Here is a 17,693-nt window from a genome sequence, read left to right as displayed (position 1 = left end):
ATATATATGTGTGCGTATATGTGTCTGTGTACGTATATGTGTGTGTGTATATATATATGTGTGCCTGTGTTTATATGTAAATGTAGCCTTATGTAAATATACATTTTTAAAGCTCCCAGGTGTCCCCTCACCTCTGATGGCTTCGTGGTGCACCTTCCTCTCCCCGAGCACTCCAGGTCGTTTGCGTGGCTCTCTCCTGGTGCACAGGTGCTGGGCTTCACCACCAGAGTCAAGCGCAAAGCCACGATAGATTTAGTAACAGAATTATTCACAAAACCTAAAAGAAAATGGGACAATAGTAAACGTAAAGCCAACCAGCATTCTTCTGACAAGGCTATGACTACAGTTTACACAACATTCAAGTATGGCAAACAAAACAAAATGCAGTAAGTTAAACCACGGCATAAAAGCGCGTGGCTAGTGGCCATTCAGACCTCGGGCCCTTAAGGTAGGCTACTCTTCCCAAGCATCATGAGGGATGCCGGTCGCCAAGGAAAAGGAGCGCCAGGCACTCCGTCATCACCTTAGCTGCTTTGCTTTGCTCCTGTTCCTGCCCTCTGTGGGCCACCCTGTCTCTGAATTCCATCCCTGCATTAGCACCTTAGAATTCTCTCTGCTTTTGAACTCGTCTTTTCCCTGGCGAGCCACGTGCTTGCATCTCCCTACTCCCTGTCTTCCTGGCTGCTCTGAATAGTCGCAAGCCCTAAATCTCCCCCACCCACCCTGCTCTATGGGTCTGCCCGAGCAGCTCAGTGCCCTCAAGAGGGGGCATGCAACATGGGTCACATTCTATGTTGGGTTTTCTCATAAATATCTACTTGATCACCAATCTGACTGTGCTGTATCAATTTCAGTTACGTGGTTTTAACCATCTAATAAAACAGGACCAATCATAGTTGAACACTGATCATAAAAGCACTAATGTGTCCTATTTATCACTGAATGATCTTTATGTCAAGTGCAGCTATTTGTACATGGTTGGTAGCAATAAATATGGAATAAATAATAGTCTCCAACTGGCATGAGGAAATAATACTGTAAGTACTGTGCACCAGTGATATAATTATTTCATTAAGAGAGTGTACCTTTTTCTAATAAGAATATTCATTTATTTAGGAATGATTTTTAACTTCAAAATGAACAACTTATAATTAACACCTGCATCACCCAGGAGAAAGACTCCTGCATTACCCAGAAAAGGTGCTTAAGACAAGGGGGTGGAAATGATTCTAGACAGCCATGCCTCTCTAAGCCCCAATTTTCTTTTTTTCTGGGACTCTTTTCACATCAAAAAAGAATGCTTTTTATGATGACAGCTGGACACAGGCAGGAAGTGAGGCTGTCTGGGCAATGGGGCAACATGATCACCCTGCTCCTTGGACCCTAAGGAACATGCAGGGACAAATCTGCAAAGGGCAAAGCACTACATTAGTGCAAGGGATGTTTTTAGCAGGCAGAAGATGGGTTCAAAACAGCAGCAGAGGATTTAATCCTGTTCACAAGCATCAAGGTTATGTTGGGAAATTTGTGCAAGTCCGAGTGGAGTGGAGACACACCTCAACTTCAAGTTTGGAATTAGGAGCCAAGTATCTCTTAGTGTCTCGGTAAAGACAGGCACTGCTGGTCTGACACGGAGTAGTATTTTACATCCACAGAGAACTAGTTGCTTTCTTCCTAAGATTTCCTATTGAAAACTTTATGGTAAATTGGCTTTGGGACAGAATGAAAAGGATGGTTTAGGCAAACACATCTCCTTTGTAGAGCTTTCTACTTCTTGGTCACGGTCCCGCATCACACAGACACCTCAAACCTCCTCCCGGCACCTGCAAACGCCCTGCTCATTCCAACTCTGTAAACGTTCCCATGGTGCCTCTTTGCCTGGAATACACTGTGATCCTTCTCCAGTGATCATAGCTCAGTTCTCATCCTAGTCACAAGTCTTTCCCCAATACCCCAGCCCCCTCCCAGCTCGACCATGTCCACCTGCACTCAAGTACATACTGTTCCTACAGGTCCCTGATTATTTTATGTCTTGGATGGTTACGTGTCGAAACACCTTTACTGAAACTTCCTTGAGGGCAAGGGACAAGTCTCAGAGAAGTGGCAAGTAGGAAGTCAGGATACAGGTGCACATAGGACCAGAGCAGTAAAGGCAAGTCCCAAAGAGGAGTTTCCAGAACGTGCTATCATCCACCAAGTCCACTTGGAAGAAGAGCCATCATTAGAATACATAAATTCCAGTTTACTAAAAAAACTGCTTATCAACTTTGATAGAGAAATAGAGCCTGGTACAATGTAGAAGTGCTACCGGAATTCTTATTTTAAAAGACATTTTTACACATAAAGTAGTGGAGGTAAAAATCAGGTAGTAATTATAAAGGTATTTTTCATCTCTTTGCTCTGTTCTCTAGCTTCACATTAAATTATTTGAAAAATCTATACCATCTGTCTCCTTACTAAGCATTTAGATCGCAGAATGCTCTATAATTCTCTAGAAGAGGCCTCTCTCCAAAGGTTATTTTAAAAATTCTTTTCAACTGTTAAATTTACTGAGCCAGTAGAAATTCAACTGAGGTGGCCCTGAACCAAGATGGCGGAGTATAAGGACGTGCTCTCACTCCCTCTTGTGAGAACACCAGAATCACAACTAACTGCTGGACAATCATCAACAGGAAGACACTGGAACTCACCAAAAAAGGTATCCCACATCCAAAGACAAAGGAGAAGCCACAATGAGACAGTAGGAGGGGCGCAATCACAGTAAAATCAAATCCAATAACTGCTGGGTGGGTGACTCACAGACTGGCGAACACTTAAACCACAGAAGTCCACCCACTGGAGTGAAGGTTCTGAGCCCCACGTCAGGTTCCCAACCTGGGGGTCCGACTATGGGAGGAGGAATTCCTAGAGAATCGCACTTCGAAGACTAGTGGGATTTGACTGAAGGACTTTGACAGGACTGGGGGAAACAGAGACTCCACTCTTGGAGGGCACACACAAAGTACTGTGCACACTGGGACCCATGGGAAGGAGCAGTCACCCCTGGGGAGACTGAACCAGACCTACCTGCTAGTGTTGGAGGGTCTCCTCCAGAGGCGGGGGGTGGCTGTGGCTCACCGTGGGGACAAGGACACTAGCAGCAGAAGTTCTGCGAAGTACTCCTTGGTGTGAGCCCTCCAAGAGGCTGCCATTAGCCCCACCAAAGAGCCCACGTAGGCTCCAGTGTTGGGTTGCCTCAGGTCAAACAACCAACAGGGAGGGAACCCTGCCCCACCCATCAGTAGTCAAGTGGATTAAAGTGTTACTGAGCTCTACCCACCAGAGCAACAGTCAGCTCTACCCACCACCAGTCCCTCCCATCAGGAAACTTGCACAAGCCTCTTAGATAGCCTCATCCACCAGAGGGCAGACAGCAGAAGCAAGAAGAACTACAATCCTGCAGTCTGTGGAACAAAAACCACATTCACAGAAACACAGACAAGATGAAAAGGCAGAGGGCTATGCACCAGATGAAGGAACAAGATAAAACCCCAGAAAAACAACTAAATGAAGTGGAGATAGGCAACCTCCCAGAAAAAGAATTCAGAATAATGATAGTGAAGATGATCCAGGACCTCAGGAAAAGAATGGAGGCAAAGACTGAGAAAATGCAAGACATGTTTAACAAACACCTAGAAGAATTAAAGAACAAACAGAGATGAACGATACAATAACTGAAATGAAAACTACACTAGAAGGAATCAATAGCAGAATAACTGAGGCAGAAGAACAGATAAGCGACCTGGAAGACAGAATGGTGGAATTCACTGCTATGGAACAGAATAAAGAATGAAAAGAAATGAAGACAGCCTAAGAGACCTCTGGGACAACATTAAACGCAACAACATTTGCATTATAAGGGTCCCAGAAGGAGAATAGAGAGAGAAAGGACCCGAGAAAATATATGAAGAGATTATAGTCGAAAACTTCCCTAACATGGGAAAGGAAATAGCCTCCCAAGTCCAGGAAGCGCAGCGAGTCCCATACAGGATAAACCCAAGCAGAAACAAGCCGAGACACATAGTAATCAAATTGGCAAAAATTAAAGACAAAGAAAAATTATTGAAAGCAGCAAGGGAAAAATGACAAATAACATACAAGGGAACTCCCGTAAGGTTAACAGCTGATTTCTCAGCAGAAACTCTACAAGCCAGAAGGGAGTGGCATGATAAACTTAAAGTGATGAAAGGGAAGAACCTACAACCAAGATTACTCTACCCGGCAAGGATCTCATTCAGATTCAATGGAGAAATCAAAAGCTTTACAGACAAGCAAAAGCTAAGAGAATTCAGCACCACCAAACCAGCTCTACAACAAGTGCTAAAGGAACTTCTCTAAGTGGGAAACACAAGAGAAGAAAAGGACCTACAAAAATAAACCCAAAACAATTAAGAAAATGGTAACAGCAACATACATATTGATAATTACCTTAAATGTAAATGGATTAAATGCTTCAACCAAAAGACAAAGACTGGCTGAATGGATACAAAAATAAGACCCATATATATGCTGTCTACAAGACACCCACTTCAGACCTAGGGACACATACAGACTGAAAGTGAGGGGATGGAAAAAGATATTCCATGCAAATGGAAATCAAAAGAAAACTGGAATAGCAATACTCGCATCAAATAAAATAGACTTTCAAATAAAGAATGTTACAAGAGACAAGGAAGGACATTACGTAATGATCAAGGGATCAATCCAAGAAGAAGATATAACAATTATAAATATATATGCACCCAACATAGGAGCACCTCAATACATAAGGCAACTGCTAACAGCTATAAAAGCGGAAATTGACAGTAACACAATAACAGTGGGGGACTTTAACACCTCACTTACACCAATGGACAAATGAAAGCAAATAAGGAAACAGAAGCTTTAAATGACACAATAGACCAGATAGATTTAATTGATATTTATAGGACATTCCATCCAAAAACAGCAGATTACACTTTCTTCTCAAGTGCGCATGGAACATTCTCCAGGATACATCACATCCTGGGTCACAAATCAAGCCTCGGTAAATTTAAGAAAATTGAAATCATATCAAGCATCTTTTATGACTACAACACTATGAGATTAGAAATCAATTACAGGGAAAAAATGTAAAAAACACAAACACATGGAGGCTAAACAACATGTTACTAAATAACCAAGAAATCACTGAAAAAATCAAAGAGGAAATCAAAAAATACCTAGAGACAAATGACAACAAAAACATGATGATCCAAAACCTATGGGATGTAGCAAAAGCAGTTCTAAGAGGGAAGTATATAGCTATACAAGCCTACCTCAAGAAACAAGAAACATCTCAAATAAACAATCTAACCCTACACCTAAAGGAACTAGAGAAAGAAGAACAAACAAAACCCAAAGTTAGCAGAAGGAAAGATATCATAAAGTTCAGAGCAAAAATAAATGAAATAGAAACAAAGAAAACAATTGCAAAGATCAATAAAAATAAAGCTGGTGTTTTGAGAAGATAAAATTGATAAACCATTAGCCAGACTCATCAAGAAAAAGAGGGAGAGGACTCAAATCAATAAAATTAGAAACGAAAAAGGAGAAGTTACAACAGACACCGCAGAAATACAAAGCATCCTAAGAGACTACTACAATCAGCTCTATGCCAATAAAATGGATAACCTGGAAGAAATGGACAAATTCTTAGAAAGGTATAACCTTCCAAGACTGAACCAGGAAGAAATAGAAAATATGAACAGACCAATCACGAGTAATGAAATTGAAACTGTGATTAAAAATCTTCCAACAAACAAAAATCAAGGACCAGATGGTTTCACAGGTGAATTTTATCAAACATTTAAAGAAAAGCTAACACCCATCCTTCTCAAACTCTTCCAAAAACTTGTGGAGGAAGGAACACTCCCAAACTCATTCTATGAGGCTACCATCACCCTGATGCCTAAACCAGATAAAGATACTACAAAAAAAGAAAGTTACACACCAATATCACTCAAGAATATAGATGCAAAAATCCTCAACAAAATACTAGCAAACAGAATCCAACAACACATTAAAAGGATCATACACCATGATCAAGTGGGATTTATCCCAGGGATGCAAGGATTCTTCAATATACACAAGTTAGTCAATGTGATACACCATATTAACAAACCGAAGAATAAAAAATATATGATCATCTCAATAGATGCAGAAAAAACTTTTGACAAAATTCAACACCCACTTATGATAAAAAGTCTCCAGAAAGTGGGCATAGAGGGAACCTACCACAACATAATAAAGGTCATATATGCAAACCCACAGCAAACATCATTCTCAATGGTGAAAACTGAAAGCATTTCCTCTAAGATCAGGAACAAGACAAGGATGTCCACTCTCACCACTGTTATTTAACATCGTTTTGGAAGTCCTAGCCACGGCAGTCAGAGAAGAAAAAGAAATAAAAGGAATACAAATTGGAAAAAAAGAAGTAAAACTGTTTGCAGATGACATGATACTCTACATAGAGAATCCTAAAGAGGCCACCAGAAAACTACAAGAGCTAATCAATGAATTTGGTAAAGTTGCAGGATACAAAATTAATGCATAGAAATCTCTTGCATTCCTATACACTAATGATGAAAAATCTGAAAGAGAAATTAAGGAAACACTCCCATTTACCACTGCAACAAAAAGAATAAAATACCTAGGAATAAACCTACCTAAGGAGGTAAAAGACCTGTATGCAGAAAACTATAAGACACTGATGAAACAAATCAAAGATGATACCAACAGATGGAGAGATACACCATGTTCTTGGATTGGAAGAATCAATATTGTGAAAATGACTATACTACCCAAAGCAATCTACAGATTCAATGAAATCCCTACCAAATTACCAATGGCATTTTTTACAGAACTAAAACAAAAAATCTTAAAATTTGAATGGAGACACAAAAGAGCCTGAATAGCCAAAGCAGTATTGAGAGAAGAAAATGGAGCTGGAGGAATCAGACTTCCTGACTTCAGACTATACTACAAAGCTACAGTAATCAAGACAATATGGTACTGGCACAAAAACAGAAATATAGATCAATGGAACAGGATAGAAAGCCCAGAAATAAACCCACGCACCTATGGTCAACTAATATATGCCAAAGGAGGCAAGGTATACAATGGAGAAAAGACAGTCTCTTCAGTAAGTGGTGCTGGGAAAACTGGACAGCTACATGTAAAAGAATGAAATCAGAACACTCCCTAACACCATACACAGAAATAAACGCAATGGATTAGAGACCTAAATGTAAGACCAGGCACTATAAAACTCTTAGATGAAAACATAGGAAGAACACTCTTTAACATAAATCACAGCAAGATCTTTTTTGATCCACTTCCTAGAGTAATGGAAATAAAAACAAAAATAAACAAATGGGATCTAATGAAACTTCAAAGCTTTTGCACAGCAAAGGAAACCATAAACAAGATGAAAAGACAACTCTCAGAATAGGAGAAAATATTTGCAAAGGAATCAACGGACAAAGGATTAATCTCCAAAATATATAAACAGCTCATGCAGCTCAATATTAAAAAAACAAATAACCCAATCCAAAACTGGGCATATGACCTAAATAGACATTTCTCCAAAGAAGACATACAGATGGCCAAGAAGCACATGAATAGCTGCTCAACATCACTAATTATTAGAGAAATGCAAATCAAAACTACAATGAGGTATCACCTCACACCAGTCAGAATGGGCATCATCAGAAAATCTACAAACAACAAATGCTGGAGAGGGTGTGGAGAAAAGGGAACCCTCTTGCACTGTTGGTGGGAATGTAAATTGATACATTTACTATGGAGAACAGTATGGAGGGTCCTTAAAAAACTAAAAATAGAATTACCATGTGATCCAGCAATCCCACTACTGGGCATATACCCAGAGAAAACCATAATTCAAAAAGACACATGCACCCCAGTGTTCATTGCAGCACTATTTACAATAGCCAGGTCATGGAAGCAACCTAAATGCCCATCGACAGACGAATGGATAAAGAATAAGTGGTACATATATACAATGGAATATTACTCAGCCATAAAAAGGAACGAATCTAGGTCATTTGTAGAGACGTGGATGGACCTAGGGACTGTCATACAGAGTGAAGTAAATCAGAAAGAGAAAAACAAATACCGTATATTAACGCATATATGTGGAACCTAGTAAAATGGTACAGATGAACCGGTTTGCAGGGCAGAAATAGAGACACAGATGTAGAGAACAAACATATGGACACCAAGTGGGGAAAGCGGCGGAGGGTGGGGGTGGTGGTGTGATGAACTGGGCGATTGGGATTGACATGTATACACTGATGTGTATAAAATTGATGACCAATAAGAAGCTGCTGTATAAAAAAATAAATAAAATAAAATTTAAAAATAAAAAAAATGCTGCTTAAAACTATAAATTAAAATCTTCTCCTGATTCAGTCAAAAAAAGAAATTCAATTGAATGAGCAGTTTAAAATATGCACAGTATAGTTTTCTAAATAGTTCGCTTCCATTTCCTGAAAGAACATTTCCTGCGCTCACTTCTCCAAACCCAGCACTGTATTAGATTCTAAGGTTAGAGAGAGAAGTCACCTTTGGTTTGTGTCACTCCACACTTTGGTCAAGAGCCGTGGTCCTTAACTAGTTTAGAAACCAGAAGCTTTATATTTTTGCAGGCGCTTTTTCCAAGTACATATTTCCAGGTTCCAACATAAGTGATTCAGTGTCAATGGTCTTGGCTGGGCCCCTGTAAGCATGTTATTTATTTTTTTAAATTTTTGTAAATAAGGTTTTATTAGAATATAGTCTATTCATTTATGTACATATTGTCTGGACTTCTTTTGCACTGTGACTGAGTTGAGTAGTTGTAACAGAGACTGGATGGTCCACAAAGTCTAAAATATTTACTACCTGGAGCCACACTGAAAAGATCTGTGACCACCATGGTAGGCACTGGGCATACATGGATAAAAGATGGATGTCATATACGTCCTCGTGGAATTTACAGTCCAGCAGGGAAACCCAGAAGATAAAGTGAGCGATATAGTTATCTGGGTCAGGAGCATCTGACCTAGCCTAAGGGGAGCAAGAAAGGCTTTCTAGGGAAAGTGTGGTGAAGCTGAGTTTCAAAGGATATGTGGAAACTCATCAGGCGAAGGAAAAGGGAGAATAGTGTCACGATCAGAGGAAATAACTTTACATACGTATGTATATATGTGTGTGTGTGTGTCTGTGCGCATGTATGTATGTAACATAATTTCTCTCAGTGCTTGGTGTTGTCCTCAGTACGTTCTGGTTTTCAATGTAGTTGACTATCCAATAATTATTGCTTAAAAGCCCTTGACTCTGAATCTTTAGGGTAGAAACCTTCAGCTCACTCCCTTCCAGGGGTCCCCCATTGCACAGTGAGCCCTAGTTCTAGAAGTGATTCGAGATGCCTCAGGGCAGCAGTGGGAACACTTCGTTTGAGCACGTGAAACACTCCATATTAAGAGAGTAAACAGGTGACTTCCCTGGTGGTCCAGTGGTAAGGGAACTGCCTTCTAATGTAGGGGACACGGGTTCGATCCCTGGTCGGGGAACTAAGATCCCACATACCACAGGGCAACTAAGCCTGTGGGCCACAACTAGAGAGAGAAAAAAACTCACACGCCATAACTAGAGACAAGCCCGTGCACGATAAGCAAAGATCTCACGTGCCTCAACAAAGACCCCGAGTGCCACAACTAAGATCTGATGCAGCCAAAAAAAAAAAAAAAGACACTCAACAAATTTCTTCCTGAAAGCCCAATATACACTCTGGGAGTTTAGGCATATTATTTTTATTTATTTTTATTTATTTATTTTTCTTTTGTGGTACGCGGGACTCTCACTGTTGTGGCCTCTCCCGTTGCGGAGCACAGGATCCAGACGTGCAGGCTCAGTGGCCACGGCTCACGGGCCCAGCCACTCCGCAGTATGTGGGATCTTCCCAGACCGGGGCACAGAACATGTGTCCCCTACATCGGCAGGCAGACTCTCAACCACTGCGCCACCAGGGAAGCCCTAGGCATATTATTTTAAAAGACTCCTTAAGTAATTCGGACATGGGCTTCCACTTAAGAACCACTGGTCTGATAGAAAAACACATCTAAGCCACAGAAGTAATGTTCCTGTTAAGGTAACGATCACCTTGAATTAGAGGCACGTGAGCCTCTGAACGCACACGGTGCCCGTCTGTTTTTGAAAGTCTAGGCAACTCTGTGATATTTCGGTGATATTCATATTCCCTCACTCATCATAAGTCTCTGAAGTTCTTGGAGACAACTTTGATAAAAGTTTCTACATTAGCTTTATTTGCTTAACAAGACTGAGTATTTGGGTCCTAAAATCCCTTAGTAAACTCTTAAAGAAATCAATCTTTACAGCAGTGCATCACACATTACTACGTAATTTCTGATGATGTCACCTAATCCCCCCACAGGAGTCAACAGCGTAATAGGCATGTTATCTTCAGCAGTGTTCTGTGCACGTGAGGAGAACGGTGCATGGCGGCCCCTTCCAGGTAGGTGTAATTTCAGTGAGTTGTCTACACCTCCCTTTGATCATGTCTAAGGGAAAAATGCTTGGCGTTCCTCCTAATGAAAAGTAATCCTGTCCATTTTAACTCTCCTCAAGCTGCAGCTGGGTTAGAGCACAGTAGCCCTCAGGAAAGCCCTCGTGCCAAGCGCAGGAACTGTGCTCTTTACAAAGCAGCAGCAGGAGGAATCTGAAATAAAATAGAATTCATTTTTTTTTAAAAAAGAAGTTCTTTGGGGCTTTATGGGTGATCATTTGAGGGTTGTTGAAAAGCCAGTGTGAGTTCTTTGACTCAGCGCTCAAAACGGTGCCACTTCTAACACGCTTATAAGAAATGCCAAGGAAATGATCAGTTTTTTTTCTCTTCCTTAATGGTATGAAATCAACATATGTAACGTAATTCCTGAGACAGGCCTGAATAAAAAGCTTTGTCCTCATTCAGAATTCCAAGAACTATAGGGCAACTGACTAACTAAAGACAAAAACCAGTAAAGTCAGAGTGAGGATGACACCCCAGTTCTGTCCACAGAGCTGTTAGAGAATGAGCTTTTGTCAACACCTGCACTTTCTATGGCCTTTTCCAAAACGAAAGAGCTGATACCACATAGGAGGCTATGAAGTTGCTCCAGCAAAAGCATGGTTTAAATTATAAGCAAGAAAGGGGAACAGATAGAGGAGAAATATAAAAGGGAAAGGGAAATAGAAAGAAGGAAGGAGGGAGGGATGGAGGAAGGAAGATAGAAAAAGAAAACCAAAGCATGAGATAGAAACTGCATGAGACAGAAGAAAAGGAGACACTAATACAGAAAGACAAGGAAAGCAGAAATGGAGAAAAGAAAATGAAGGCTGTCCAGCAAAAGTTTCAGGGGTTCTCCCACCGTTTTTTATGGAAGGACATCTCATCATCTTCTCATGCTCGTGCCTTAGATTCCTCATTCCAACCACAACACATGTAAAATGAGAGTTCTCTGAAACAGTTCATGGATAAACATTTGTTTGAATAACTGTGTTCAGTCCAACTCTATGATTATGATTATGAGGCCAAAATACTGAGTCCCTCTAAGTGGAGACATCGTGCATTCTGGGTGTATCACCCAGCTGTGGGGGGATGGGGTGCCACCCAGGACAGAAGGAGAGCTGAGCTCGCTCAGCAGGCGATGACTGAGCTCCAGGTAGCAGGCAGCGTTCAGGTTGCATCCTGAAGGCTGCAAAAGAACCAGTGAAGAGAGCTGAGGACGTCAGCGTGTCAGATGGCTGAGGTCAGTGTGTCAGATGGATGAGAAGGTCAGTGTGTCAAGGGCCAGCGCCCAGATGAGGACAGAGAGGCAGGACGGGCCAGATTAGAGGGGGTCTCGTGACCCTTAGGGCAACGGGAATCCACCAAAGAGTGTGGAAAACACAGGATTTATGCTTTTTCAAAGATCACGTTTTGGAGGAAGAGCCAAGAAGACTTTCGTAAGGATTGGATGAGGGAAAAGAAGGAATCATACGTAGTGTGGCAACGGCGTGTGCAGTGGTGCTGGAAAGTGACCAGGATGTCCGCCGTGGGCAGGTTAAGTCAGAGATTCAGATGAGACGTGCCCCTCCACACACACGCAAATGGAGCGGCCAAGCTGGTGGTTCAACATAGGACACGGGTAGTTTGGAACATCAGGGCTGAAGATTTAAATCTGGGCCTCATCTGAATCTGGGGGTTCTACACCATTGGGACAAAAGTGCACTCTCAGAGAAGAGAGAGAAAGACCAGAGCCCAGAACCAAGCTTTACAGACCAATATTCACAGAATAAACTTAGTGTTATATCGATAAATAGAGATTAGACCAGACCAGAATCATATTAGAAAATTTAACTAAAAACAAATAAGACTTTTCCTTAGTCGGCTTGATTAAGAAAAGATTTCTGGGCTTCCCTGGTGGCTCAGTGGTTGAGAATCTGCCTGCTAATGCAAGGGACACGGGTTCGAGCCCCGGTCTGGGAAGATCCCACATGCCGCGGAGCAACTAGGCCCGTGCGCCACAACTACTGAGCCTGCGCGTCTGGAGCCTGTGCTCCGCAACGAGAGAGGCTGCGATAGTGAGAGGCCCGCGCGTCGCGATGAAGAGTGGCCCCTGCTTGCCACAACTAGAGAAAGCCCTCGCACAGAAACGAAGATGCAACACAGCAAAGATAAATAAGTAAATTAATATAAACTCCTACCCCCAACATCTTCTTTAAAAAAAAAGAAAAGAAAAGATTTCTGTATCATGAAGGAGATAAAGAACCACAAGGAGGAGACTGCGGCCCATGACAGAGAAAAATGTCTCAAGGTCACCATTCAGCTCAAGGGTTCAGAGGCTGGGAAAGGAAGGGAAAGGGGAGGGAGGGAGGGAGGGGGAAAAGATAACACTGCACTTGAAACGTCCACTTCTACTCACTGCACAACTGAGTGATTTCCCTAACGAGTTTTAAAACAATAACGAAGGAAAACTCTCTCCAAAGATTATCCTGGGATCTGTTAACACCCTCAGGTAACTAGTTACGATGACAAATAAAGGCTGGGTTTCCTTCTCTGCACATCCCCATCTGCACGTCCCCACTGCCCCTAACTCTTGCACGGACACACACAAACACTCTGTCCCGCCCTCGGGCCCACACTGTGCTCATTAACACGGTAATAAAATGCTCTGCCATCATTACAGTCCTTTTAGAACAGCGACTTCGCCAAACTCACTCCCTTGGTGCCAATGAGAAGTAGGGAACAACCGAAAGGGGACCCTGTCATTACCTTTGGGATAGACTGGTCCAGTATCCATTAGAGAGCGCGAGAGGGCTGGCTCCTGGCCATTAACTGCTCATCTTACCACTTGGCTTCTTCAATATTAAGACCAAAGGGTCTTAAATGGACTTAGTGGTTGAGGTCTCACTGGGATTAAGAACAAGCGAGATTTGCATTTCTTACTTCAGTGGTTTGGCTAAAGACCGTTTTCTTTCCTGTGAAAGGGAATGCATACGTCCAAAATAAAACCTCTGACCGTTGGAAACAGCCTGCTGAGTTTTCCTTTTAAGACTTGGCGAGTCATTTGGCACAAAACTATAACCTATAAAAACTGTTCACTGTCCAGGAAGTTCCATGGCTGGCACCAGCTAGGCATGAAAGCTTTAAAATATCACAGATCCAGCTCCAGCTGGAGACCCAGGGCTTTTGCATTAACTTGGGCATTGGGAAGGCAAACACCTCCAATTCCCACAATTCGATTCGCAGAAGCAGGGGTAAGATGGCGTCTCTGCGCCAACGCTTTAGGAAGGTGGGATGGAGGTTAGTGCAAAGCTTAACAAGCCAGTCAGGATCCCCATGGATTTGTGACTCGATACCTGGGGGCTGGGAAGCAAAACCTGAGAAATAAATCATCTTTTGACAGTATCTGGCCAAAGGCAAAAAGAGAGCTTGATGCAGGGTACAAACTTGAACCTAGACCAAATCCAGGGCAGCATGATGCTAAAACAAGCCTTACGAATACACCTCCTGCTACAGGAACACAGCTGTCCTTCCACTGCACGTAGGCGGATTGCAGTTAGACCACAAGTTAAGGGGGGGAAGTGAAGGAACACTAAAGAGCTGTCACTACACCCAGGTACAATTACATTGACGCTTCATTCGCCAGAGAACCTGCCTGGCCACACCCACCATCTTAGACCTCACCCAAGCTCTTGCTACCTTTTCTCAACAAAGCTCTCTTTGGACTTCCCTGTGAAAGTCTGCATTCTCTTGTTGTTCATTTGCTTGTTTGCTTGCTTTGAAGCTTTGTTGCCTGCAGCAGTAAATTGCTTTTTGGAAAATTCACCTGTCCAGAAACTCTCATTTTCTGTGGGTTCCTAAGTAAGGTATGGCCAGAAATGCTTTCAGAATTCGAGACACAACGGCACATAACAGCAACAATCCAACTGTAATACTTTTACCATTGCCACGCATTTAAATCATCAGGTAGACTGCACCTAGCCAGATGCCTAGGAGAAGTATATATTAAACGATATCATTTGCTCTAAAGGGAAAAAGAAATTGTAAAGATAATGGGAACATGCTACAGAAAAAAATACATACAATCAGCTTGCTATTCCCTGAAGAGAGATTGGTTTATGCTCCACAATCTGTCAGACAGAGCAGCCCTCAACAACGACTTCCTAACTTTGCCAATATCTCAGCAGCCCCCTCTCTCTATTCATCCTGCAGAGAAAACTGAAAATTCAATATGAAACACAGGCTGAAAAAATGAACACAAAGGTTTAGGTTAAGAGTTCTTAGGTTGACATTCTATACTTTTCCAAAACAAGTATCTATTCCCACAGTAAAGGGTTACTAGCCCGGAGTGCTATATTTTTGTTTAATTTTTTCAAGATAGTCACCCTACCACACTCCTTTTTCCACTAAAATTAAACTAAATTATTTGTCCTGAGTAAGACCTGAGTATTTGAACCGTGGGAGGTTGCCCACTGTTATCCATTCTCCCCATATTCCTTTGATAACAGAATTGGGAGTTTTTGCTGGGAACAACTGGGTCACCCAGCCTCTCCTCAGTGACTTGGGGAGAGGATGCGCGGCACTTCTGTGTTATACGTTTAAGAAGACAAAGCAAGTGCTCTTTTTAGCCTTTCCCCCTTCCCAGTGGCTGATATGCCACTGGGGCAGCCAGGGCAGCCGGTCTGAATCCAGAGATGGGATCTGTGTGCTGCCCTCCATCCTGGACCAGCTACCTCTAGATTGAAACACTGAAACGGAGCAAGACCCTATGGTCCTTCCCCACCATGTCCCCCGCCTGCATTTTGTCTGTAGAAAAACTTTAGCCAAAAAACAAGTTTATTCAGAGAAGTGAGAAAATGCATAAGCAAAGGAAAACCGTCAAACAAGACCAAATAACAATAGTTTAGTCATTAAACAAAGTCAAGGACCTTAAGTTCCTCTTCAAGGGCTATAGATAATATTCTGAGCCGTATCCTCTGAGCTGTCTTATAGAGACTGAAAGCCCCACCAGGTGGAAGAAGTTAACTACGTGATGATCAGGATATAGCCACGACATACGGTGCCACAATTCCGAGAACTGGCTTCAAAGAAATGGGAACAAACCGACTCCAGAACTGAAGATGAACTGTCCTTAAAACAATCAAGATGACGCCGATCAGACCACCGCATGACCAATTTCAAGATGACGGTCAGAGCTGGCTGTGCGGTTTCTACATGTAGCCCCCTCCCTCCCTCTGCCTATACACCCCTGAAACTCCCCTTTAAAAGCTCTTGCCCCTGACTGTCAGTCCACCACCACCACCCACCACCCCTGCTGTGGCCGGCCACCAAAATAATGTAAACTTTCCTTTCCACCAACCTTGCCTTTCTATTGGCTTTAGAGCGGCAGGCAACCTGACCCCACTTTCTGTAACAACATGACCGAGAAATTAACATGTAACTCGTTTAAGCCACTGTATTCGCGCGGTCTCTCCATTACAACAGCTTAGACTGCACCTTGACCAACACAGGCCTGCAAAGGAACCACATCAAACTCCTTCCCCTGTGCTGCATCCCCCCACCCCTACCACTTGACTCAGCAGGAATCACTTAGCTACGACTTAGTGTTCCAAACTGACAACATACTAACTCCATCACGTTCCCCCTCCCTCCTCTTCCTTAATATTTACGAGGCAGGGTTGGCCGTCAAAGCGGCTCAGCTTATATCAGACACAGGAAGAGTAGGAGGGAATTGAGCACCAGTTTAGGAAAAAATACTTAATATTATTCCTTTAATCACACAGGGATATTATAAATATATATATCAACAGATGAGATATTCTAGAATTGGATTTTAACATTTTCTGTACTCTGTATATAGTATATGTTTCACATCACAGAAGTGGGTAACTGTCCACCATATCTATCCATTAATTCCGAGTGAATGCGTCCTGAGTAGCGGCTTTACAGTAAATACTAAAACGAGTAACCACGTGCTGACGTGAGGGTAATGGGAGATTATACCAGGCTCTACCACCAGGTGGTCTGAGTTCTTACCAGCTCTGTGACTTTGGGAGATATTTACATCCTTCATGCCTTGGATTCCTTCTCCCTGAAATAGAGATAATAACACTACCTATTTTTTACCGTGGTTGTTACGATTAAAGATCTTAACATGGGCAAAGGTTTTAATACAGTGAAGCCTATGATAAGGACTCTATAAATCATTATAATTATCGTCATCCCCACCATAGTGTCAGTTAGCTTGGGCTGCTATAGCAGAATACCATAAGCTGGGTGATTTAAGCAATAAATATTTATTTCTTACAGTTCTGGAGGCTACAAGTCTGAGATCAGGGTGCCCGCATGGTCAGGTTCTTGGGGAAGACACCTCTTCCTGGTTTACAGATAGCTGCCTTTTCTCTGTACCCTCACGTGGTGGAGAGAAAGCGCTGGTCCCTTCATCTCCTTATCAAGGCACTCATCTTACAATGAGGGCTCCATCATCATGCCTCAATCTAACTCTAATCACCTCCCAAAGGCTCCACTTCCAAATACCACTTACTGGGGGTGAGGGTTTCAACATGGGAGAAGAGGGACACAAACATTCAGTCCCTAGCAATCAACATCACCATCATCACCATCATCATCGTTATCATCACCTCCGTCATCGCCATCACCACCAACAACGTCACTATCATCATCAACACCATCATCACTATCATCACCATCACCACCAACAACATCATTATCATTATTACCACCATCATCACTATCGTCCACAGCAATACCGACAAACAACATCTATTTAAAGTTGGGTCCTGAATGAAACTTAGACTTGTGTAGGTCTGAAAAAAAGGCTCTGGGAAAGTATGTCCCCTGAGAAAACAGCAGAGCCGAGATGCAAGCAAGAAGGTCCTTTAGAGAGTCGGAACTTTGAAATAAATTTTTATTTAATTATTGCTACTTTTAAAAATTATACCTAGGATTTTAAGATAATGTCCAAATAAAAATACCTTCATAATAATGTGACTGAGGTTATCTGTCACATTTTGAATAATTCATGCCTAGGTTCTATTTTAAAAAGCTAAGCTCTAGGCTTTACTTA

General features: G+C 42.2%; 1 protein-coding gene across 1 annotated transcript in view; it reads right to left on the bottom strand.

The window, feature by feature from the left end:
- Positions 1-17,693, bottom strand: part of DNER (delta/notch like EGF repeat containing) — a 324,909-nt gene that overhangs the window by 155,356 nt on the left and 151,860 nt on the right. The window contains exon 5 of the mRNA XM_060015492.1: positions 132-277. Within this exon, the coding sequence (XP_059871475.1) occupies positions 132-277 (146 nt within the window). The remainder of the gene's footprint in view (positions 1-131; positions 278-17,693) is intronic.

Source organism: Delphinus delphis, chromosome 7, assembly GCF_949987515.2.
Source record: "Delphinus delphis chromosome 7, mDelDel1.2, whole genome shotgun sequence".
In the NCBI taxonomy this organism is placed as follows: domain Eukaryota; kingdom Metazoa; phylum Chordata; class Mammalia; order Artiodactyla; family Delphinidae; genus Delphinus; species Delphinus delphis.
The sequence above is the reverse complement of the archived record's forward strand: the minus strand, read 5'-3'. Positions and strand labels throughout refer to the sequence as shown.